The following is a 25,749-nucleotide window of genomic DNA, read 5'->3' as shown; positions in this document are numbered from 1 at the left end:
ATGCAATAACTCAAAGAGCAATACATTTAAATGGGTTTGAAGTAGTTTTAATTGTAATATAAATTACAAATTAATTATACATTTTTAGTATGGTTGGAGTGGTCTACTATAGAATTACACTTCATTGATAGCTTTAAAGTTCTGACCCAACATGACATTTTCCTTCAATATGTAGGTGCACATCAATACATACAAGCATTAAGTAAGAGGAAGAAAGCATGAAGGACATAAAACAATTCCATATAGAAGGAATATTAAATTTAAATACATCAAATACACAGAAGAGGATTGATGAATCGAGTATTAAGAAATTTTTTTTATTTCAAACACATTAGATGCACAACGGCAAAATGAGAAAGAAATATACCTACAAGAGTGATGATGAAGACAACGACCACAATAAGAGAGAGGTAGGGGGTTAGGGAGTGAGAAAGTGGTTTAGATTAGGGATTATGATGGCAAAATAAGAAAGAGATTTGGAGATTTTAATTTTATACTGGTTACCGAATTAGTTTTTTTTTTTCAAAATATTATTTATCGATGGAAAAAAATCTATCGGTAAAGACTTTATATATAGATTACTGACGAAATTTTTTATCGATAAATCTCATGCCACTTTGCCAACTTCCTACCCCAACATCACCTACGGAATATTGATAATTTTTTTTCGTCAGTAAATTCATAGTAATTTTTTTTTATCATTTGTCGATAAATCGTTGACAATTCATCGATAATTATCGACAAAAAATTTTCATCGATAATAATCCATCAGTATTAAATAGTTTTTTGGTAGCATCTTTTTCTTTTAGTTTGTTTTAGCATAAAAAAATGCTGTGTTCCATGTCATTTTCGTACCATAAAAACATACTAATAAGATAGTAATTTTAAAATTACATCTAACACTAAAGTTTTTTTTTTTTTTAAGAATTTGAATTTGTTTTTTTTAGGAAAGATCATATATTCAAATGTGTATAACAAATAAAAAATTCATTAATAAATATTGATTCGAGTGGTAATAGAATTTGTTCATTTTTTTTAACTGCTCATGTTAAAATTTAGTGAGAGATTATAAACAATAATTTTTTTTATAAATTTACTAAATTTGATATAAATAAATTTATTTAAATTGATAAATAATATATATTAGATGAGAACCTTTTATCACTAAAAAAATCCACCCACAACTTGCACGAGGGATAGCAAATGACAGTGAAGATGAATTCAAAACATGAAATAACATTTCACCGACTACCAAAATAAAAACATAATACTAAAAAATAAATGATTCATATAACGTGGAATATTCCTTGAAAACGTGAGAAGAAAGCAGATCCCCATCCAATAGACAAAAATAGATGTATGTTTCTGTGGACAGAGATTAGTCAACAATGAACTTCTCTCTCTCTCTCTCTCAACAAATGAAAAACAAAAACAAAACCGCACCCAAGGTTTCATTACTTTTATGGTGTGCTTGACTTTGACAAAAATAAAAAATTATGAGATTTTCAAACCTGACCGACAATTACTCTTATCTATTTTCTTTCATTTTTTTTTTTTATTTTCTCCATATTACTACTACTTTATAAATAAGGCATTATTACTCATATCAGTTCTACTAAAAGCACATGCCAGCCTCTTTCTGACCTGTTTATCTTATCTTTCTTCTTTCTGTCTTCGGTTTCTTTCTCTTGTTTATTGCTCTATTTCCACAAACTTTCCTCAGCTTGTTTTTTTTTCTTTCTTTCTATATATAGTCATGACTTGATTCTTTTGAGCCAATTGGAAAAACTGGTTTGGAACTTCAGTTGAAGGTATTTCAGCAAAAACTAGCTTCCGCTTCTTTCTCTTCTTCTTCTTCTTCTTCTTACCTGGTCAATTTGAGGCAACTTCCAGGTTTTTGGTGGATATATTCGATCTGGGTCTTTACTAGAAGATTGAGAGAAACTGATTCTGGTAATTGAAAGAGCTATGGATACTTCTTCATGGGTGGATACTTCATTGGATCTTAATGCTTCAGCTAGGTCCCTTAAACTTGAAACTCCGGTACGTCCAAATTTGATCTGGAAATTGTGAAAAGTTCTTGTGGTTTTCCTGTTAGTTGAGTCGCTAAACTGAGAAGCTTTTCGACTTTTCATATTTCAGAAGAAGGAGCCGAATAGCAACTTAATTGTGTTTGGAAGAAAACTTTCAGTGAAAGAAGAGGTAAGTTTATGGGTATTTTATGGAAAAAAACATGATTTTATCTTTCTGCTGCCTATAAAATTTGCAACTAGCTAGAAATTTGACATCAAGGAGAATCAATTTTCTTGGAAAGCGATCACCTCGAAAATTTGCTATATCCTTATATATTATTTTTTTGTTTTTCATATTTAAGCTGCTAATTTTATGCTGTTTATTTTGCAGACTGGTGCTTTAGTGCAAGAATTGAACCGTTTAAATGCAGAAAACAAGAAGCTAACAGAAATGTTAACAGCAATGTGTGAGAACTACAATGCTTTACAAAGCCAGTTGAGGGATTTAATGAGCAAGAACCCTGAAAAAGAGCTTAGCCCTTCAAAGAAAAGAAAGTCTGAAAGCAGCAACAATAATGTCAACAACTTTGGCATCATTGGAAATTCAGAAAGCAGCTCAACTGATGAAGAATCATGCAAGAAACCCAGAGAAGAAATTATCAAGGCCAAAATTTCAAGAGCTTATGTCAGGACTGAAGCATCTGATACTAGCCTTGTAAGTTTACAAAATCCTTGCCATATTTCACATAAAATACATGTAGTTCATTACATTCTATGTATTAATTCAAGTTTACTTTCTTATTCAAGTTTGTTACATTTGTATTTCAGGTTGTAAAGGATGGATATCAGTGGAGGAAATATGGGCAAAAGGTCACCAGGGATAATCCTTCCCCAAGAGCTTACTTCAAGTGCTCTTTCGCACCTAGCTGCCCTGTTAAAAAGAAGGTGAGCAGAGCTATCCTTAATTCATTAATTATAATGTAAGTCACAAACATTTTAAGCAACAAATAGTTAAAAGTTGATTGTCATGATGTTTTCAGGTGCAAAGGAGCGTTGATGATCAGTGCGTTCTGGTTGCAACTTATGAAGGTGAACATAATCATCTTCCCCCTTCTCACATGGAAGCAACGTCAGGTTCAAGCCGTTGTGTAACCCTCAGTTCAGTCCCTTGTTCAGCCTCACTTAAGTCATCTGGACCGACCATTACTCTGGACCTCACAAAATCTAAGTCCAGTACTGATGAAGGTCCAAACTCCAAGCCAAAATTGGATTCACCAGAAGCCAGACAATATTTGGTTGAACAGATGGCATCTTCCTTGACAAAAGACCCCAATTTCACAGCAGCACTTGCAGCAGCCATTTCAGGAAGAATGTTTTCAACAAAATCCAATTGAAAGTCTTATTAGATTTTTCTTCTTTCCTTTTCCTTTCCCTTTTAGTTCTATGATTTTATGAGATATGGGTAGATGTTATGAACTTAGAATGTTGTAACTTGTAAATACAACGTTGCACAAGAATTGGGGGAACAAAATGAAAAACAGAAATGAGAATCTGTTCAAACATCAGCTTCTTGTAAATATTGTTTTAATTTCAGTATCAACATCAAGAAGTGTTTTCAATTTATGTTCAAACAGAAAATTTTGAGTATCAAGTGAACTTGGTAGCTTTATAATAAGTTCCATAGACAAAACTTTTATCATAAATTATAACATTATTTTATGAAATTAGTCTAAGAATCAGTTCAATGGCAGGCCTTCCCTTAATCAATAAGACAGTATGTTTAATGAATTGGAATGCGTTTCAAATGTTTTCAGCTCAATTCGATTGTTCATATGACAGAAGAATGGAAACCAATTTTCTGCCTTCCATTTTTATTGATTATAGGATATATATATATATATATATATATATATATATAGTTAAATCAATCAAATAATGAGAGACAACCAGGGAAAAGAAAATCTTCAGGCTTATAGAGCAAGGTGAAATTCAACAGCAAAAACCAAGGAGGAGAAAAGGATTTATGGCCATTAACAGTCATAATTTAGGTAGCAAATGTGTTTGGAGTGTCATGAGCTTCTTCTTCCTCAGTATTCTTTCAAAGTAGTTCACGTACCTTAATCATGAAACTATCAAAATGATACTTGATTTAACCTAAGTAATTGAAAACAAAATTCTCGATTATTAAGGAAGATCAAACATCTATGCAAAAGTTGAATCATGTTCAATTTTCATCCTTTATTTGTAAAGCCTTCAATTTCATATTAAAATTTTGTAATGATACGCGTTCTTTCTATTTTTTTTTAATCTTTCTTTCTTTTTTAAATGTCTCAAAATAAAGGTTTTTTTTTTTTTTTCATTTTTGAACACCTTGAACTTTTACTTTTTTTTTTTTATATTTCAAATTAATTTTTCGATAATAAATGCATAATGCATCAATATTATAAAATTAAATTTATAACATTAAATATATAAAAATCAAATTTTCCTTTTTAATGTGCGAAATTCATAATATTGAATCAATTCCTGTGGGAATTTTTTTGAACAAAATCATGAAATTTTTTAATTAAAGTCGATAATAACCCTTCGCGCTAAATGAGGGTCTCTGAATTATTAGTGTTACTTTATTCGTAAAAAAATTTTATTTATCTTATTAATTTGTTTAATATAAAAATGTCTTAGTTTAGGAATAAAGAAATAAATTGAAGGTGTTAAAGATTTATTGGATATTATTTTTTAAAAATGAGTATATAAATTAATTAAATTAAAATTTGAATTTCAATGTTATTAATTTTTATGAAATTGTTATTGTTCTTAATCCATTTTCTCTCTATATATATATATATAAGTTATATTATAAATAAGTAACAGTAAAAAGCGAGTCAAATGAGTCTGTGACAGTGAGATGCAAAACACGAAATGTTCTGTACGTTATCAGACTTGTAAGCTGCGTTGTAATAAGACAGAAAATAAGCAAAGCCATCCATGACTAGAGACTCCCAAGCGTGTGCGCCCCCACACGCAATCACATGTTACAATTCCGTACAATTTTGTTTCTTAAAATCTTAAGCCAAAGGCCACCAGTGCCAGCTGGGGACCAAAAATGCCAATGGCTTTTACTCAGTCAGCGGACTTTGTTCTTTCTGCTTCCGCATTTTCCCCAGAAATATCAACCATCTGCCTATGGATTATTCTTACAAATAACTTGACCGCTAGCATTAACCGCCCGTCCACACGTTTTATTTCCCTTTGTCTCACGATTGGATGTAGTGTCACCCCTAACAATTTTGTACGATTGTATGATGCAAAATATTGATAATTTTTATATTTATATTAAATTTTATATAAAAATTACATATAATAATTTGAATTGACATGAAAAATATGAAATACATATTTTTTTTATTAAATTATACATAATTTTTATTAAATTTTTAACTCATGTTTACTTTCATAAATTTTTATATATTTTTTTATTACATCACTGTTTTATAATTTAAATTTTCAAAGTTTATATTTTTTTAATTTTTTAAACCGAAAATATTCCCATTCTGGAGGCCAAATTTTCCTAGCCACCTCAACCGATACGACAATTGATGCAAGCATTATTCAAAAGAAATTGTGGAAATTTCCATTGATTGGAAATGTAAGGATTGTAACAACTAGTTTCTTGATATGATCCTTTTCCATCATAGTCAATGGCACTTATGAATGCACAACATGTTTCTCCCAAATTCTAGATAAGTAAACAATTTGTACACAAATCATTCCCCAGCACAGAATCATCCACCACATCAAAGTGGGGGTGAAACTCTCAATCAACAGACCAAATTACAGCCTCTCAACCAAAACCCCATATCATATACATGTATGTATGTATGTATGTATGTATATGTATATACACACTTTCAAAGTAACTCCAAAGACATCCGGTGACAAGCTATCCCAAGTCAGTTAGTCTCCTCAAGTTTTCTAGTTGCATCATTTGCTTCTTCATCGTTATCTTTTCCCTTTGATTCCACTCCGGTTATGCATTCCTGAAACCTAAAGCAACTAATAAGATGGGCATTAGTCAGTCCAGCCACTTGCATAAATGAATAAACAACTGTCGGCCCCACGCTTCGAAATCCTCTTCTGACAAGGTCTTTGCTTATAACCTCTGATTTTGGACTCTTGACGGGAACCTGGCGAGGGTACCGAAATTGACCAGTTATTGGCTTGTGATTCACGAAGCTCCAAATGTACTTGTCAAATGACCCCAACTCATCTATTATCTGCATATAACAGAAAACTGCTGTTGATTCATTAAGAAAAAAAAAAAAAAAACTGAGAATCCTTCTAAATTCATTCTGTTGTAAACGAATCGTAGCTGTTTATGATTGATGGCTTTTTGACTACCACTAAGATATATGGTAGCTAGGGATTTCTTTGCCAAACCATCAGTAATTCAGAGATAAACGTATCAAGAGTTTGAATTTTACTTCAGCAATGTGAAAATAGAGATTAAAATATCAATAACGATATTGAGTCCCTGCCTTGCATATTTGGCGTGCATTTTCAATGATGCCTCGAATCTTGAGCTCAGATAGCAGAGAGCTGGCAGGGGTTCCAGGAGCACCTATCTTTTTCTCATTTAGTTTTGAAACGGCACTTGGGTCAAACTCCAGAAAGATTTCCCTGCATACAAATAAAAGCAATGCTGCATCTGCATCAGTCACAGATAAAAAGCCCATCAATAAAAATTAAGTATTTCAGACATAATACTCTGTATGAATACTTGAAAGCTAATGTGATAAGCACCACCAAATTCACAGATGACAACTTTCAACTGTTCATAGAGTATGACCAATACCTAAACATATGCCTTTTGTTAAGGATGGTAGGCCATGTCAGTTCAGCCAAAGCACCTGATAAGCTAAGCAATTCAAACAGTTTCCTGCATTTGCAAAATAATCATGCTAAGGAAATCAAAATCTGAAATTTCTTGTAGGAATTTAAAATACGTTAAGACAGATGAATACTGCAGTCAAATTACATACTTGTCATCATGAACAGGAACTCCCCATTCTTCATCATGAAAAGCGACATAACAAGGATCTTTCAAAGAGTAAAAAGCAGTTAGTAGTTGCAAATGTTTATAAGATATTAAAAGTGACCTAAACACAGACAGTAAAAGTGAGTGCTACATCACTAGAAGCCTGAGTAGGATTTTTTTGGGGAAAGCAAGTCCCCACGGCCTTAATGTAATGCAAAGGAGAGAGAGCTAGAGCAGAAGTATTAGGACTTAGGAGCAGCAAATCATACTATTAAAAAGGAGAATGGATTTAACTAGCTGGATATTGGAAAAACGAATGCAACTGGACACAATTCAAATCAGCGAGAGAATTACTTTTCCCCTACTCTACCCAATCTCTGAATTCCAAAACCAGTCACCGTAATTTACTTATAAAATAACTAGTAATCGTGCTCTGCATTTTGCCCTTTTGTCACTTAAATTGAATCAGAAAACCCTTCCTATCACTGGATCCATAAGGACTAAATTGCCACACATCTTTGGCATCCTTCTTAATGAAGAATCACCATATAAGTTTTATACAAGATCAGATCAATCTCAAATTGCTGACAAAATTGGTAATTTGGGTCTACCTTTCACAAATTTTGCCACTGAACTTCTACGCGATAAATCCTTCTTAAACATTGCATTCGCAGGTCCATATTACTAAACATCTCTAGTGATCTCATCTGTAATTAAGAGTAATAATATAAACACTATATAAGATCAAATCCATCTAAAATTACTGAAATTATACGAATTTCAGACTAAAATTTTTTCTATAATTCAATTAACTTGAATATTCAGTATATTCTTAGGTCTAGCTTATCAAACCATCTTTAGTGACCTTCCCTTGATAAATTATATTCATAGTAATTCCGTACATGACTAGTTCAATCTGAAATTACTAGGATGACTGCAGTTTCATAGCATTGAGAATTGTAAATAAAAGAAGTTTAATACAAGTAATATTTTACAAATCATGAATCATGCAAACACAGACATACACAGACATGTTTGCAGAAAGAGCTGAGTTGCTGCTCTAGTTGAAAACAACACTGCATATAAAACATGAAGAAAAATAACTTCTTTTTCTTCACATGTAAAATGAAAAGCCCATAATTTTAAGTGTAGTATGACATAATGCATAAAAAGATTAGAGTAAATATATGCAGTTTTAGATGGCTTGTTCTCTGATAAAATTGGGTCAAAGTATGAGAAGGTACAAATCAGTAATCTTTCAGGATGGCCAAATTTACATTTGGGAAAATCAGTCAACACATGATCTGAAACAGTTAGTCTCCAGAATGAGATTTCACTGGCCCTAATTCATCTGTTAACTTCTTTATCAGCCATGCTAAAATGCCAAATGGCATACTTTTTAGGTGAATCAAATATTATGTTGTGATAAATGCTAGCTATTCCTTTCCCAAATTTGATAATAGTAGACACAAATGTAACTGAATACACAAAATTGTGAGTAATTAAAACAACAAGAAGGCAGTGATAGAGTCTTGTTCAAAAAGAAAGAAAGAATGTACACCTGCTTTAACATGCTGAATTCAATTACATGGGAATCACTTTAGATCCATCCTACATTTTAACAAGTACAACTCAAGCTCGCCCCTCTAGAACTAAGTGTGCCATAGCTCAAAGAATAGCAACTTCCAGCTAAATAAGACTCAAAACCAATTACTTGATAAAAAAATTGGAATGTCTTGAATGCTTAAGAGTAGTTATGTTTTCTCTAGTGAGATCCAACATCAAGAAAACTCACAATTATACTGTCCACTTCAAGATGTGGAAGAATATAGTATATAATCAGTGCAAACATTGAGGAAAGCATTAACCTTCTTTTTCTCTTTTGTTGTAAAGAATGTACCATAAGTCTAGCACAGTGCTCTTCACATATTACCTACTGATTCTTTCCAGCATATGCACTGCTCAATATTTGTTGCTGATAGTGTTGAAAAGAATTCGAATCAAGAATAAAAAGAAATAAACCACATTTATATCCTATAAAAAGCTACACTTCTCCTAACAGCATAAAAATTACTCCATAGGATCCAATAAGGTGAGAGAAAGCCTTTCAGTAAAATTTACTTGTATTTCCAACTGAATGGAGAACAGCTTCAAAGTCCTCAAAGTGAAAATTTTCTGCACTGACAGAATGTTTTGATATACAAATACCCCATAAAATAAGTGCAAAATCAGTAATGAGCCAATCCCAAACCAAGTTAATAACCAACAAGCAATTTCTTTCCAACAACAATTACATATGATTCGCAAAATTTCGTTCCTTCCTATATAATAAATAAGAAAACTAGACTGGGGACTTAGGTAACTTGTGTCAAGTTGTTTCTCCACTCCCCTACTGAAAATTCAGACCAATTGATCAACAAGATCAAACATATCTAAACTATTTTAACATGAAATCAACTCCAAAGTCTGAAGCACTAAAGATACAAGGAACAACACCATTACCAATTACAAGAGCCAAACGATCTCAAGTAAAGAACACCAAAAAAACAATTCAAAAACATACCCGAATTCGGTGTGACCCACCCACAACTTTTCTTGCTCTCCGAGCAACAGCCTTCCCCTGATTCCATCACTACCCCACTCACCCCTTTCGACCCGCTTTGCTTCCTCCTCACCTCAACTACAACTCCAACGCCACCACCCCGCCGCTCTCCACCAGTCCTCCCACGCGACGATGACCCTGCAGATGAAGGCGATGCTCCTCCGTCCGACAAACACGACAAGCTCATCGACAAATTCCCCACCTTCCTTTCCTGCTGCCTCAAAGTCGAAGCCGTCAAAGTTAGCGACTGAGGAATCGGCATTGGCTTCTGTTGTGGACTTAACAATTCTTTATCCTTCTCGTTGTCTTTACCCTCATCGGTTTGTTGGACTGGTTTTTCCGCTTTTTTCACCAATTTCGGCGCCGGTTTTCTCGGGTCCTTGTTCCCGGCCGGACCCAGAACCGACCTCGATTCCATTTCCGTTTCAATGTTAGAAGACCTTACCCTCGGTGGTCCCGACATTAACGGCTCAATTTGTTTATCTTCCCAAAATTGCCTCGTAAAAGCTGCTAATTTACAGTTTTGTGAACTAAACCGTGAGCTTTGAATCAGTAATTCAAAAGCAACAGAGTGAAAAGGAAGGTTAAGAATTGTAGGGCTGAGGGCGGAGACTTTGAGTGGAGAAGAAAGCTGGTAGGACAGAAATTTCGTGTTGCATTGGTGACATTAGAGAAATTCTGTTGACAAAATTGGAAATGCGTCTATTGTTGTTATCAAGAATGGTGCTGTTTGGGTGGTGTGAAAGTGTAGGAAAGTGTAGGAAAATAGAACGAGAAGATGAACTGGTTTGTTGGGGGTTGGTGTTTTCGATGGTCAGGGCCCAAGGGCAGCTTCGGATGTTGGTGGCGAAAGCAACGAATCAGAGGATCCACCAATGAGAGAGCGCCGCGTCATATTAGGGGTTTGGGTTTTTAAAAGGTTGTTTTTGTTTTGTCCGACTCCGACCCGAGTCGATGTGAATCCGTTTCTTATTTTTTCGGTCTAAGTAGCCGGACGGCGGTTATGAATTTATGAGGCGCACTTTCTTATCTAAATGCTCGAGTGCTCAAATTAATATTTTTTTATCAAAATTAATACATAATTAAATTAAAATAAAATTTTAATATTTAATATGTATTTGAAATAAAACAAAATAAATACAGTTTAATTTAATAGTAAATAAAAATAATTTTAAAATTAATTAAATAATTTTATAATTCAAAATGCTTTGAATAAAAAATGATACAAATAAATAATAATAATTAATAAAGAGTATTTTTCATTTAAAATTAACATAGCAATTTCATAAAAAAATTATATGGTAATTTACACTTGCAAGAGGTTAGTGTATATTTTTGCAAAGTTTAAGAAGGATAGGAGAACATTTTCTAAACCATTAGAGGGTAAGTATATTTTCACTAAAATTCAGAAGTAAAATAATTTTTTCAATTGAAAAAAATAAAATAAACATAAATTTAGGTTTCCTGAGTAAAAAAAAAAAAATTACAGAGAGAGAAAAAAGCTAGATTAAAGAGACGAGATTATAATATTTATTATGATACTATTATATGATCCGAACGATATATAATTTATGTATATTATTATACACATAAATATATAATATTTTTAATAAAAATACAAATTATATATATATATATATATATATTACTCTATGATTTCTATGATGCAATGCATATAACATTTATTTAAGATTATACACGTGTCAAAAAAATCATTTATATTAGATTTTTTTCTTTGTCCAAAGATTTTTAATTTTATATATTTATATAAGATGTGTTATTTTATAATTCATCAATTAAATTGAAATTTTTTTTTGATCCTTTTTACAAAATAAAATGTTAATAACAATGTTATTTCAAGATGATCTAAATTCAAAAATTAAGGTAATATTTTTTATATAAGATTATGATTGGATATAATAAGATAATATTATAAATAAGATTAGATTAAATAATGTAATTTTATCTTATGTTTGATGTGTATAAGAATTAATTTAGGATAATTTATTTATTGATTAAAATTATCCTTTCTCAAAGTTTATACAATTTAAAAAATTGATATAATTTTTAAGAGTATAATAAGATATATAAATTTAGTCTCATAAATTAAAAATAATCTTTTAATTTTTTAAAGGATAGAGTTATCTTATTGACATAGAAGATTTAACTTTTTCAATAATCCAATCTTTTTATTTAAGTACATAATAAACATATAATAAGATAATTAGTATTTATCTTTCAATTAATCTTATGTGCAAAATATAACCTAAGTTAATGCAAATTTAATCTTTATGGCCATAACATGATAGCATAGCACACAAAAATTTCAATGTAAGGACTATATTAAGAAGTTTAATAATTTCAATCTTGAATGGGCCACAAGTTATGGCAATGACTGAACTGAAATCGCCAAAAATTTTGTGGTGTTGTTTTGTGATTATCGAAAAATAAAACCCTTAACAGCAATATAGGGCAACAAGTTTTGGTAGGGACCCACTTATCCATCCACCTTCCACATATTCAAATCCCAATGACCAAAAATGTTCCCAATGCTCCCAACTAAACACAACAAAGCCAAAGTGAAGAAAAAAAAAAAGGGGAAAATCAATGGCTACTGCTCTGCTACCCAAAACTGTTTCTCCATTTCTTACAAGTCCACCTTCACTGGCTTCTGCCCACTTCACCACCAAGCCATCATGTTTCAGCCCATTAGACCACTCTCCATGCACCAAAAAACCAAGTGTTCAAACCCATGCAAAGAAAAAGAACCCATGGCTAGACCTTTTCGGGGATGATGAAGAGGACCCGTACGCGGAATATGGTTCATTGTTTACTGATGGTAAGCAGGAAGAAGATCCTAGACCTCCTGATAACCCTGATAACCCTTATGGGTTCTTGAAATTCCCAATGGGATTCACCGTGGAGCTGGCTTCATTGCCATTGAAAATACGAGGTGATGTTAGGAGATGCTGCTGTGTCATTTCCGGTGGTGTCTATGAAAACTTATTGTTTTTTCCTGCTATTCAGTTGATCAAAGATAGGTATAATACTCTGGTGCAGAAAATTTTGAAGCTTTGATTTTGGTATCAAATTCAATAGTTATAATGGTTTTCATGCTTTGTTTCTGTCAGATACCCTGGTGTTCAAGTGGATGTGTTGGCATCAGCAAGAGGAAAGCAGACTTATGAGTTGAACAAGAATGTGAGATGGGCTAATGCTTATGATCCTGATGAAGACTGGCCTGATCCTGCTGAATACACTGAAATGGTTGGACTTCTTAAGGTTGGTGGCTTTGAGGTTTCAGTTTATCTTTTTTTTCTCGGTTTCAATTTAAATTTTAGAGACGCGCTAATAAATAAAAACTTAATATTGTCTCTTTGGTCTTTATCTCTTCCATCCAAGGAAAATAAATCAATTAGAGGCAACTGTGTTGCGGGATGCTATCCAAATGCACTCCGGTGCAATTAGTCCCAAAAAGGGACTGGATTCCACCACACTGGAGGTGTGCAGAATCCAAATCGGCTTAACTGTTTATTTTTTGTATGGTATGACATCATTGAATGTCATGTACGGCTTGCTTACTGAACATAGACACTTGCATGTGTAAACATATCTAACTAGTTTAGTGCTCGTCTTGCATATTTAGAACTTACAGGGGACTATCAATTTGGGTTAGATTTTTATGCATGATGCCCTGGTCTCGCAGAATAGGTACTATGACATGGTTTTGTCAACCAAACTGGCGGGAATTGGCCATGCAGCATTCTTGTTTATGACAACCGCTCGAGATAGAGTGAGCTACATTTACCCAAACGTGAATGCAGCAGGAGCAGGATTACTCCTATCGGAAACTTTTACTGCAGATAGTCTGAATCTTTCAGAAGGTGGATATAACATGTGAGTTGTACAAGATTGGTAATTCAAACGTATAAAAGAATTGTGAAATTATTTTTCTGTTTTTTTTTTTTTTTTTGTCTTCCTAGTTTCAAGAGGTCTTGTATGATATAGGTACCATCAGATGGTTGATTGGTTGGGGAGACCATTTCGGAGTGTTCCTAGGCACCATGTAGCTCCACTAAGAGTGTCAATTTCAAGGAAGTTGAAGGAGGTTGTAGCAGAAAAGTTCAGGATTGCAGGTGTAGAGAAAGGAAAATATATCGTGATTCATGGCATAGAATCAGACTCTAAGGCTTCAATGCAATCTAGGGGTGATACTGATAGCTTGCTTCCCATTCATGTATGGGCTGAAATAGCAAAGGATATAAGGTATGAACTCCCTTGAATTCTTCTCCTAATATATTGCAACAGTTACAGAGGTTAGCTGAAAAATGATTGTGGTTGTGAGTTGTGACGATGCTAATCTGGTTGCTGTCATAGAGGCCAGCCTATGGTATATCTGTTTATCATGCATCTCAAAAAATTGGACAATTATCAAGAAATTGTTTCTGGTTTCGATGATTCTTCCAAGCAAAAATCTTTCAGATATTTGGGTCTAGAAAAATGGAAATGATTTAAATAAATTCCATATAACTCAAGTTGTATCAGTCTGTAAAACTAGTTTTGATAGTTGATAAACTGGAGCTCATAGGCATTGATTTAAGGACTTAAAACATATTTCCACTACTGATTTTAATTTCATCACTTCAGTATTTTATCTCATCGCTATAACGATTAATCTCATCACTATAATTGCTTTCATTCTCACTAGAATTAATCTCATTACCCATCTAAATAGTCCCTAAAACTAATCATGCGGTTTTTTTTTTTAATATAAATTTGATTCTTTTATATTGTGCAAACAGGGGATTTAAGCCACTTTTTGTGATTCCACATGAGAAAGAAAGAGAGAATGTGGAGGAGGAAGTAGGAGATGATGCTAGTATTGTCTTTATCACTACCCCAGGACAGGTACGCAACTTCTTTCACTCATTTGATGTGACATCTGTCAACGTAGAGACCTAAATTGGTTTGTGTTGATGGTTTCTTGGAAAACCACTTTATTTGAAACATCATTGGCCTTGTATCAGCTGCAAACCTCTAATGGTTGATCTTTTCAACTTATTTGCAAAGATGCATAATATGTAACTTATCTTCCATATTTTCTGTCAGTATCAAACATGTAACAGATAAGAATGATGAGAAAAAGATCCAAAGATTTCAAATTCTAACACTGGAACCTTCATTCTATGGTTCATTTTCTTTAGTTGGCTGCTCTGATAAATGATTCAGCTGGGGTGATTGCTACAAATACAGCAGCTATCCAACTTGCAAATGCACGTGAAAAACCAAGGTATATCTCTAGATTCATGTAAAATCATTTATAGCAACATTACTATTGATCTTAAAGTTTGTAAATTTCTACTTTTCTGCAGCATTGGTTTGTTTTGCTCTGAGCAGAAGGGGAAACTGTTTGTTCCCAATGCCGGAGAGAAGAAATGTGCCATTGTCTCATCCAAGACGGGAAAGTTAATAGATATTGATGTTGAGGCTGTTAAACAAGCAATGCAAATATTCGATATGTCCTTGGCTCTAGTATAAGAGATTACTGAAATCCGATATGTCCCTGGCTCTAGTATAAGAGATTAATGAAATCCAGTCTACTGAAGTTAAAAGTTCAACATTCAATCAACAATTCGTGCGACTATTGATGGTTTCTCGTTTTCCATTCTACATTTTATTTCTGTTTAAATTCAATCGTTCTGAAGTAATAAATTTACATAACTGTCTGGACAGATTTACCTGATACCCATAATAATAATAAAATCTTGAAGGTGGGGCAAATTTCTATTGTTTTTGTTCCTGACTTGCAATTCGAAGTACATTGCAAGGTTCTTCAGGCCTATAGAGGAAAGGAGTCCTAGCTAGAAGCTGATGTTAATAGCATAAAAAGAGTGAGGTGAACTTATTTATGACAATTCAAGAGCATGATGTTCAGAAAACATTTTTGGGCCAAAATTTCATGTTTCCATTGTAAGAACGGAATCTAAATGATGACATTGTCAGTCAATGACTCTCAAGTGGGTCCCGGTAGAGTTAGAGGTCAAATTATGGTCTGGTTCATGTCCTGAAGCTAGTTACCGGAAAGCAAATTCTAGTGGAGTTCTCCAGTCTGACAAATGTATTATTAAATCCCTTCAATATAATAACTCGATGTAAAAATAATATAAAAAATATTAGTTAAAATTTTAACAAAAAAAAAAAAATAAATTTAACAAAAACACAAAAAGAAAAATATATATTTTTATATAAATTATAATAAAAATTTTTTATATAAAATATAATACGAATACAAATCTTTAATATTTACACAAAACAAAAACCGGAATTGCCATATAGACATGATTCATTTTTGCTAACAGAAACAATCACCGTCCAGACACAGCTTATTTCAATATCAAGACTTCAAAGTGGCAACTGATTTTCAGCCAAAAAAAAAAAAAAAAGAAAGGGTGGTAACTGATTTCCTACTACTATTACTAGATAGTAGAAAAGAAAAAAAAAGGCCCAAAGCAACACAAATGCATATACTAATAAACACCTTTTCCACCATCCGCAGTGTATTAACTTGATAAAAGGGAAAAAAAAAAATAACAAATGCTCTTCAAAAGGTGATGCTCCATAAAGCCACAAATTTAAATCGAGCAGAAGGAGCTCAAATTGTAGCCTGATAAACAAGAAAGGAAAAAAAAAAAAAAAAAGGAAAAGGAGTATCTTTAGCCAATTGTGACCATGGAAAATTCTTCAAAAATCACTAACCAGTCAAACTGCAACCTCCAGCAATCCGGATAGAGGCTTAGCACGTGTAGCTGGATATTCTGTTGATTCGATGTGCATCATAAATAGATAGCCCAGTGACCAGAGAGATAGCCCAGTGACCAGAGGAGAATATAATGGAAGGGTACCCAAGACAGACAGGCAACAAGACTCATAGTGCTCCCAACATATTGCGGATCTCTAATGAATCCAAAAGGGAATTCTGTTACCCAGGGAATATTTTTCCCAAAGCGTACACCGTAGTAAGTGCCAGATTCACCAAGCAACTGATACACCCTGTAAAACTACATCTCAGTAAACTGCTAGAGGTAAGATCTAGACTAGAAGCAAAATAGCACAAATCAGTTCAATTCAACCTAACAACGTAAATCCACTATATAAAGCAGCTACTATATCCCATAAATGACATCTCAGAAGTCAGAACAGCATAACATACAGAGCAATGTAAAGTAATAGCATCCAATCAATTCAAGTTTTGCCATCAAGCTAAGCCCGCAAGAACAAGACTAAATGGAAGACAAAAAAATTGCTACATGAAGAGTAATAGAGAAGTAGTTTGTAGAAATGGTATTGCTCCTACAAGCATGAGAGAAGATTAGTAAATTCCTAAACAAAATACCTAGCGTTTACCATTGATTTCATTTTCTAGAACGAGGCCATCAGATTCTTTGGACACTCCATATGTACTTGATTGCATTAGCATTTTAGCTTTTTCATACTTATTTTAGTGCAATTTGACTCATATTTTGGCTTGTTCCTTGGCATTTTTGGCAAAATTGTTCCTAAATATACATTAATCTCATGTGTAGATACAAATAATGGAATTAAGGAATTTTGGACATTTTTTATATAATTTGGAGGAATTTTTGGTGCAATTTGTATAAATGACCTAAGCTAGTGTAAATATGCAATATTGACATTGAGAGAGTTTTCTTAACTTTTCTAGCAAAATTTTTTAGTAAAATATATGATAAATATATTTATAAAGTGTCTGGAATTTTTGTTTTAAAAAAAAAAAAATTTAAGGATGCATGGGTGTATGGATGTGCATGGGAGGTTGAGTGAGCATACAATTGTAAGGCTTCACAAGCTGGTTCAAGAGCACCAAAGACAGGAGTTGATCTGGCAATTTAGTAGGTTGTGATTGGCTATTATTTTGACTTTGTGGATCAACAATTAGGAGTGAAGTCGGCTTGCAACTCTGCTGAGAAGAATCAGCCAAGCATCAGGTGTGACCCAGCAGTGTACAAAGGAAGATGAAGAAGGCTCTAGAAGCCCAGCCAACTGAAGATATTTCTGAAAATTTTTAGTATCTTAGGCTCCTTCCCTCTAGCTATAAATAGGGGGAGAGGGCCAGCCATTTGAGGAGAGTTAGTTGTAGGTTTTAAATTTTTCTTTCTTTATTTTCCTACATTTACATTTCTGTTCTTTACATTTTCTTAGTAGCCAAACATTATTTTTCCAGTAGTTTTCCTTTGAATTTTGTTGCAAGTTTACAGTTTCTTAAGTACTTTTCAGTGCTCCTTAAGATTCTTGCAATAAAACTTCCATTTACATTCATTTTCCAGCTCATTTTATTTGATTTCTCATTGACGTTCAAAGCTGTTTTGAATCTGTCTTCTCTGATATAGCTGCAGTTTTTGGATCATAACTCTATCAAATCTGCATTGTTTTTGTTCAAGGTTTTTTTCATAGATTTCTCATCCATAGAGCTACAACGTAGTTGACATCCAGCTTCAAGTTCGCAGCACATCAATCCAGATCAAGGTTGAAAGTCATGGCTGAATGTAGGTGACAGTGCAGGCCAGAAATGAAGACTGACTTTGGCGTGGATCTTCTCTCATCTTTGGCAATTTGTTTGGCTCTTTTCTTCTTTAGATCTTTAGTTTTATTAGTTAACTTGCTTAGTTTCATTTTGTGCAATTTATTTCGTATTTTTAATTGCTGTTTGGTTAATTTTCTTCGATAATGTTCTGTTTTCCCAGATTTTGCACTTGTTTGAATTTTTGAGTCTGTTGAGCTTGTTTTCTTATAATTTCTGAAAATTTTCTGTTGAAACTTGTAGAAAACTTGTTGATGAATATGTCCTTAGCTCAAACAAAGTTCATTTTCAGTATACGGTAGTAGATTGAATTTTTCTGTTGCAATTCAATGTGTTTACAGTGCACTGCCAGGTTCGGTTTTAGTGTCTTCCCACTGTTTGCCATTTTTTCCTTCAAGTTTTCTGCTGCAATGTTAGTCTTCATTTAGTCCTTTAGTATCTCATACATATTCCAGTTTATGTGCAGTTTTATTTGCCCATAAGAAGTCCAAACCGTGAAATTAAAATTTTTTTTTCCAGCTTGTGTTTACCATCTCTGTTTTGATGCATTTCTGTTGACTTTTCTTTGACATTTGGTTCATTTGTTGTTTTTTAGATCATGTTTTCATGTAGGTTGTTTAGTGTCTGTTTAGAATCTAGTTCATGTTCAAGAATCCTTGCACGTTATCTTTGTTTGCATGTACAGATTTCATCTTTCATTTCAAGTTCATGCTTAGGTGTAATCTCTAGCTGTAGGTATCGTTTTCCGTTATTCACTTCCATATGAATTTTGCAAATGCACTGTATCCTTGACTTTCAATATTGTATCATACTTGAATCCTTACTTTTTTTGCACTTTGGGATTAGTTTTATTGAAATTGGTTGCACTTAGATATAGGTTGATTTCACTTCATTTCACAGGTTGTCCATTTTAATTTCATAGGAATAATGCACTGTTTTCATGAATTGTTTCTTTATTTGGTTTTAGATTGTTACTTGCATTTTGAATTTTCATTATTTTTCAAATTCGCTTTTTACTAATTAATTTTGTTCTAGTTAATTTTTCATAGATATTCTTTAATTGAATTAACTTTAATAAGAATAAGATGATATTTGATACTTACAAATTTCTCCCTAATCTCTGTGGGATCGACATTTCGACCAAAATATCACTTTTATTATTTGTCCGGCCTGTGTACTTGCAGTTTACCCTTATCAGTACTCAGAACTGTCACAATGATTATAACAATGCGACATAAAAAATTACCAATGTATAGTTACAAGCAAAATCGGAAAGTCAGTGGGAAAGGAAAACAGGGGAAAACTTGGATGAAGAACGGTTCAAACCAGTTTTCCTTCCATGATAAACATAACAGTTAATATTTTGGAGTCTTTCAATGTCAAACTAACCAGTGCTCTATGCCTATCGGAGAAGATAATTGAATACAGCAATACAATCCCCAGCCGACGAGTCAATTACCTGTCACTACCTCTTGATGCTCATGTCTCAGATATCATCATGGGAAGTAAAACAAACCACAACAACAGGAAAAAAAAAAAAAAAAAAAAAAAAAAAAAAAACCTAATGAAGCAAACAAGTCTTTAAGTGATCCTCCACATCTGCCATGATAGTTAAATAAACTCTCCCAAAGTTCATGATAGAACTCTAGATGATAAAATGGTCAGATCAAGAATATTATCTGCATGCCCAATCATTTGCCACAATAAAGGAAATCACAGTCTTAATCCTAGAGGAAAACATGAGAACAGTAAAAGCTGACAAGCACATAAGAGCAGGGGACTTTCTACATGGGGGAAACTTGATTCCAAGCACTAAAATAAGGAAATTTTAGGACCAGTGTCACTAAATCTACCTTCTTTAAGCACCTTCTAGAGGTAAGTATGGTCCAATTTGGATTGGTTTTAAGGGAAAACCACACCACACCAAACCAAAATATTTCGGCTTTTAAATTTTTTGAATCCAAACCAATCCAAATTACAATAGAAACCAAACCAAACAGAAATAATTTGGTTTGGTTTGGTTTCTTATTTGTCTAACAATGTAAATTAAAACATGAAAAAAAAATTCATTCTTAAACTTTAGAGAGTATATTGTAGATAATCTCATCCATTTAACTAGATGTTGTGCTTGGATTGAGATTGCAAAGAAACAACTATGAATAAAGAAAATGGCTACTGAATTGGATCAGTACGCAAAGTAAGGCAGAAAAGAAAAAGAAAAAGATATATACCAAGAACACTAAGCTTAAATCAAGAAGTCATAAATTAAAGAAAGAATAGTCAATCACTCAGAAAGAAGTGACTAAGTGTTGAATCCTGAAGAGGATTGTTTGGAAATGAATCTTGGTTTATTCATTTTGAGAGAAAATAATAGTTGTGGGGATATGTTGATTTTGGAGAAGAAAGGTTAGAGTTAGAACCTTAGGGGTAGGTGATGCATATGAATACCTTTCAAAGGAAACCTTAAATTGAAGAGAGCTTATATATTTTTTAGATAAAAATATTAAAGCATAAAAGAATTATACAAATAAAATAATAAAATCTTTATATAATATGAATAACATTATATTAATTTTTTTAATTTGGTTATTGGTTTGGATTGGTTTCAAAATAATACGAAACCAAACTGAAAATTTTAATTCGGATTGGTTTTGAAACCAAACCGGAATGTTTTGACTTCCAAACCAAAATAGATTCTTTGGTTTGGTGTTTCAGTTTTAACCGAATAATGCTCAGCCCTAGCACCTTCACCTTGAAGTTCCTCATCTAGTTTCACTTTTTATTTGTTTCTTTGCTCCTTCAAATAAGAATATTTGGTATTTCAAACTAAAGATCTCACTCGCTGTATTCCCCAAAGAGCACTGTTTAAGCACCATATAGCTGGTTTTCATCATAATGGTTCCTCTTCCTCACTTCTCCTAATTTATTTATTTTCTTATATGGCATACCTAGAAAGATTTTCCAATAAAACCGATCTGATATGATAGGTTCTAAAAATAGCTCATATACTGATATCCATGCAAAAAAACTCTTTATTCCTGATTAAAAACTGACTCAGGGAAGAACCAATTGGGATGATTTTAAGTTCACTCAAGATAATATATCCAGCAATTTAGTGACTGACTACACTAAGATAATCTATATTTGGTTATAAATGAAAATTTTGCCTGGAGCTTAGCTCAGTTTTATCATGCAGCTACCTCTGCATCAAGCAGATGTGGGATTCGAATGCCAGTACTTACGGCCCCTTCCCTTATCCCAGGCTGCTGCCTCCTATGTACAAAAAAAAAAAAATGAATAAATAAATAAAATGCCCTCCAAAAATCCTTAGCTAGAGACGCAGATTCCAAACCCAATAGTAATAAATAAAAAGCAACATAGTATAGAAATATAAAGCGACTGACCCGAAGTTGAGGAACTGGCCAAAGGGAAAGAGGGGGGAGGCCAAGAGAGGGTAGAAACTGAACAAAGAGAAATTAACTGTACCAGCTTGAAGAAATGGGAGACAAGGGCCATAACCTTAGATGGGTCCTTTCCTTTCTCAAAAAGGTTGACCCATGACTGTGGATGCGTCCATAAAGAGCAGTAAAATGGGAATGGCAGCAATGCCCATAGGCCTGCGAATATCCCCCTTTTTGGGCTCTTGCAAGTTCCAGTAGTGCGTAGTGTGGGCTTTCGACTTGCTGTAAAGACCAACCCATTAACAGTGAAAAAAGCCATCTCCAAGCTCCATTACGCAAACTTTGATAACAGGGTGTGGGGGATTCCGGATTCGGGGAAACTTTAAATTCTTGGCGTAGTTTTAACAAATTTTATCATTTAAATTAATTATTACACCTCATGAACACCGATATAAGTAGCAACCAATAATAGTAGAACAAAAAATGTTAAAATGGGTGATGTAAATCTTGAAAATTAAACTAGTTTGCTTGGTTTCAACTAAATTAATGAGATGTAATGAAACGCTGACAAATATTGCTTAAACTCATTCAAAATCTATTTACATAGATAGTAAAATTAATTTTAATAATCTTTAAAATAATGATGCATGTGAAATTAAGTTAAGTTTGATATTATAACGATGAAATTAAAATCAATAGTAAAAATATGTATCTCAATGCATATATAACAGAAACGATAAAATTATATATGATAACAGGCTACTCCACCAAAGATAATCAACAACTATAAATAAAAATTATATTTCTTTTTCATTTTTACATAAAGCAGTTGAATGTGCTAGGGTTCAATGAATCACTAAACCTTCTTCCCTTTAGTCAAAATTAAAAAGACATTGGAGCCAATTACACATTAAGGTGATATTCAAATGTACCCTTTAATGTAGTTGGCCTCAAATTATATTAAATATTATAGTAGACAATTTTATTCATGATTCTTAAAATAATGAATGAAAATATTGTTTTATATAATAATCTTAAAACAATTTATGGTACTATTAAAAAAATCATAAAATAAAGTACCATTTATCAAGTTAAAGAGTGGTTCACACAATAATCTTTATATTAATTGGAAGGGTTAATGTCATGAATAGTCTCTAAAATATTGTAAAATATTTAATGTGATATTTAAATTTTAAAATTTTTTATATAATATTTGAATTATGTTAACTAAGTTGATACTCATCTCTAACGTGACTAGTTTCAAATAATAACAAGTGGCGAACAAATAATATTTAAGTACTATATTAGTTAACAAATTCATAATTTTGGTATCAAGTTAGAAATTTTTAAAGTTCAAATACCACATTGAATATTTCACTATAATTTAAGGGTCATTCATGATATTATCCCTAACCAGAAAGATGTCGCACATTATTGTGGGTCATTTTTTTTATCATTTCTATTCATCAATTGTTTTTGGGTAAAATTTATCTATTGAAAAAAGACAAAGTAAAAAATAAATAAAGATGATATGTGGATTCTTAAATTGACCTTCTATTCTAACAAAATATATCTAATAAAAAATAAAAATCTAAAACAAAAAATATAAAAAAAAAGAAAAAATGGGAAAATAAAGCTAAAAAAAGAGGTTACATGCATGGACACTTCCATTGGGTTTAAAATAGTTTCTTAAATTAAATTATCAATATTAACTTTATTAATATAATATATATAAATATAAAATTAAATTAATAATAAAATATATAATTTTATATATACCTGAAATGAGTTGTAACAAAACACCTTAAATACAATTCCACCTCAATATCTTATCTTATAAAAAAACCCGATCCATCTCAACTCGATCTTGATTTAACAAAATCATCATATATCGGATTGAGATGGATTGCAACTTGTCGGATATGAATTGTAATGGTAGATCCATTAACTAACACATTTTGTTGTAAAATTTATCTAATTAAAAAATACAAAAAAAGTGAAAGAGAAAAAAGCCAAATGGGATACTACATGGACATCTCCATTGGCTTTATTTTTTTGACAAATTAATTTAACAAAAAAGGCATAAAAAAACAAAAAGGGAAAAAATAAAAAAACAAAAGGAAACAGGAAAAAATGGCCATCAGGTATTATTTGAACATCCTATTATGCTTAAAATATTAATTTTTTAAATTAAACTATTAAATAATAATTTTATTAATAAAAATAAAAAAGAAAAATTAATAAAAAGGAAAATAAACAACAAAAAAAAGAAAAAAAAGATCACGAGATGTTATTTTGATATTCAAATTGAATTTAAAATATTAATATTTTAAATTAAGGTATAAAATAATAACTTTATTAAATTAATACATATATAAATAATAAAATATATATTTTTATATAGACCACGGGGAGGTATGGGGCAAAGCATTCTAAATTCGTTTTTGACCCATCCATGCTTACTATAAAAAAATCGATCTGACTTGACTATGTATTGATTTTTTACAAAACAATGTCTATATTGAATTGACATAGATAAAAACTTATTAGATATTGATTGTTTTGCCATCCTTATCAACCAATTCATTTTTTTTTAAAAATTGATTGAATTAAAAAAACACAAAAGACAAAAACAAAAAAGTACAAAATAAATAAATAAATAGAGGTATTACATGGATAGTAGAGCCGTTCATGAGTTAGATTTGGATCAGACCCATACTTAGTATTAATAGCTTATATGCTTGCTTAGGCTTGGCTTGACCCGGTCCGATATTTCAAGCTTTAAAAATTTTCTAACCATGGCCCAAATTGAAAAAATAAATCCCAAACTCATCCATTAAATTTAATTTATATAATAAAAATTAAAAAAAATTTTTGAAATAAAAATTCACATATATATATATAAAATCTTATATAATTATAATATTTTAATTATATAATTTTTTATTTGGGCCAAGCCAGGCATGGGTTTTAATTCTTTTGTTCAAGGCCTTGTTCGAAATTTAAATGAATATAAAAATTATGCCTAAACCTATTTAATGGGCTTTAATTTTTTGTCTTAATGTTTTCAAAATTTAGGTAAGCCTTTATTCTTATGCAGGTAGCTTCCCTTGAATAGGTCTAGTGGATGTTTTTATTAACATTATTTTTCTTTCAAAATTTATCTAATAAAAAAATGAAAAAAAAATATTAGAAAAACAAAAAAAAGAAAATATATCCTCTATCAAATCTAGCTGGATCAAAAACCTATTGAATATAAATTATTTTAACATCCCTATTCATCGACTGCTTTTATTGCACAATTTATGTAATTAAAAAAATAAAAAAAAGAAAGAAAAAAACCAAGTTGGAGTGTCATGTGAACATCGCCATTGTGTTTTTTTTTTTTTTTTTAATTTTATCTAAATTAAGAAACAAAAATATTAGAAAAAAATATCTCTTATTAGATCGAGTCGAATCAAAATCTATTGAATATAAATTGTTTTGATGCCCCTACTCATCGGCTACTTTTATTGGACAATTTATGTAATTAAAAAACTAAAACAAGAAAAAAAATCAAATTGGAGTGTTGCATGGACATTTCCATTGGGTTTTTTTTTAACAAATTTATCTAATTAAATTTTTTTTTTAAAATATTGACAAAAAAAAAAAAGAAAAAAAGTAGAAAAAAAGTTGTTGACCTTAAATGAAAGTCAAACAGAAGTAAAAATGAATAAATTATATAATGGATAGGTGGATGAATTAAATCTTAATTATATATAAATATAATATTTTTATGAAAATTAAGATATTAAATAATAACTTTATTAATATAATAATATATAAATATAAAATAAAATAAATAATTAAAATATAATTTTACATATATACTCGAGGTAAGATGGAAGACAACTCTTCTCCAATACGACCTTGACTTTAAATTAAAAAAAACATTGATTTGGTCCTTAATTTTTTAAAATACCCCACAATATTGGTGGGTTGGTAGCTCGACCCAACCTCGGCAGTTTTGACCCAACTCGATCTTATAGGATTGATTTTTTTTTTTTTGAAAATCAAGTTTTGGGTCGGGTTGGGTTTGAGTTTTAGAAAAACTCGACCTGACC

At 31.8% G+C, this 25,749-nt stretch overlaps 3 protein-coding genes and 1 long non-coding RNA gene across 6 annotated transcripts; 2 read left to right on the top strand and 2 right to left on the bottom strand.

The window, feature by feature from the left end:
- Positions 1-1,672: 1,672 nt before the first annotated feature.
- LOC111281172 (putative WRKY transcription factor 40) lies at positions 1,673-3,631 on the top strand. Its single transcript, XM_089756986.1, has 6 exons — positions 1,673-1,811; positions 1,894-2,043; positions 2,143-2,202; positions 2,404-2,727; positions 2,841-2,957; positions 3,053-3,631. The coding sequence occupies exons 2-6, from the start codon at positions 1,969-1,971 to the stop codon at positions 3,404-3,406; spliced, it is 930 nt and encodes a 309-aa protein (XP_089613112.1). The 5' UTR covers positions 1,673-1,811; positions 1,894-1,968; the 3' UTR covers positions 3,407-3,631.
- Positions 3,632-5,617: 1,986 nt separating this feature from the next.
- LOC111281358 (DNA glycosylase superfamily protein) lies at positions 5,618-10,567 on the bottom strand. 2 transcript variants are annotated; one of them, XM_089757307.1, is made up of 6 exons: positions 9,611-10,567; positions 9,169-9,222; positions 7,052-7,109; positions 6,865-6,948; positions 6,548-6,689; positions 5,618-6,286 (listed from the first exon to the last, which is right to left on the bottom strand). In XM_089757307.1, the coding sequence occupies exons 1-6, from the start codon at positions 10,110-10,112 to the stop codon at positions 5,963-5,965; spliced, it is 1,164 nt and encodes a 387-aa protein (XP_089613433.1). In that variant the 5' UTR covers positions 10,113-10,567; the 3' UTR covers positions 5,618-5,962. The 2 variants fall into 2 exon arrangements, with proteins under 2 accessions (XP_089613433.1, XP_022724820.2); XM_022869085.2 differs by lacking the exon at positions 9,169-9,222 and having other exon boundaries at positions 9,611-10,564.
- A 1,634-nt stretch (positions 10,568-12,201) lies between these two features.
- On the top strand, positions 12,202-15,381 carry PNSB1 (NDH-dependent cyclic electron flow 1). Of its 2 annotated transcripts, XM_089757357.1 has the most exons (8): positions 12,202-12,690; positions 12,781-12,931; positions 13,356-13,546; positions 13,658-13,915; positions 14,452-14,557; positions 14,854-14,939; positions 15,022-15,194; positions 15,235-15,381. In XM_089757357.1, the coding sequence occupies exons 1-7, from the start codon at positions 12,257-12,259 to the stop codon at positions 15,185-15,187; spliced, it is 1,392 nt and encodes a 463-aa protein (XP_089613483.1). In that variant the 5' UTR covers positions 12,202-12,256; the 3' UTR covers positions 15,188-15,194; positions 15,235-15,381. The 2 variants fall into 2 exon arrangements, with proteins under 2 accessions (XP_089613483.1, XP_022724216.2); XM_022868481.2 differs by having other exon boundaries at positions 15,022-15,381.
- Positions 15,382-21,257: 5,876 nt separating this feature from the next.
- On the bottom strand, positions 21,258-22,290 carry LOC149510783 (uncharacterized). Its single transcript, XR_016335194.1, has 2 exons — positions 21,650-22,290; positions 21,258-21,518 (listed from the first exon to the last, which is right to left on the bottom strand). It is a non-coding gene; the product is annotated as an uncharacterized LOC149510783 (long non-coding RNA).
- Between the last annotated feature and the right edge of the window lie 3,459 nt (positions 22,291-25,749).

This window comes from Durio zibethinus, chromosome 28 (assembly GCF_047325235.1).
Source record: "Durio zibethinus cultivar Kanyao isolate XHJ-2024 chromosome 28, ASM4732523v1, whole genome shotgun sequence".
NCBI classification, from domain to species: domain Eukaryota; kingdom Viridiplantae; phylum Streptophyta; class Magnoliopsida; order Malvales; family Malvaceae; genus Durio; species Durio zibethinus.
This window is presented reverse-complemented; position numbering and strand designations above follow the sequence as displayed.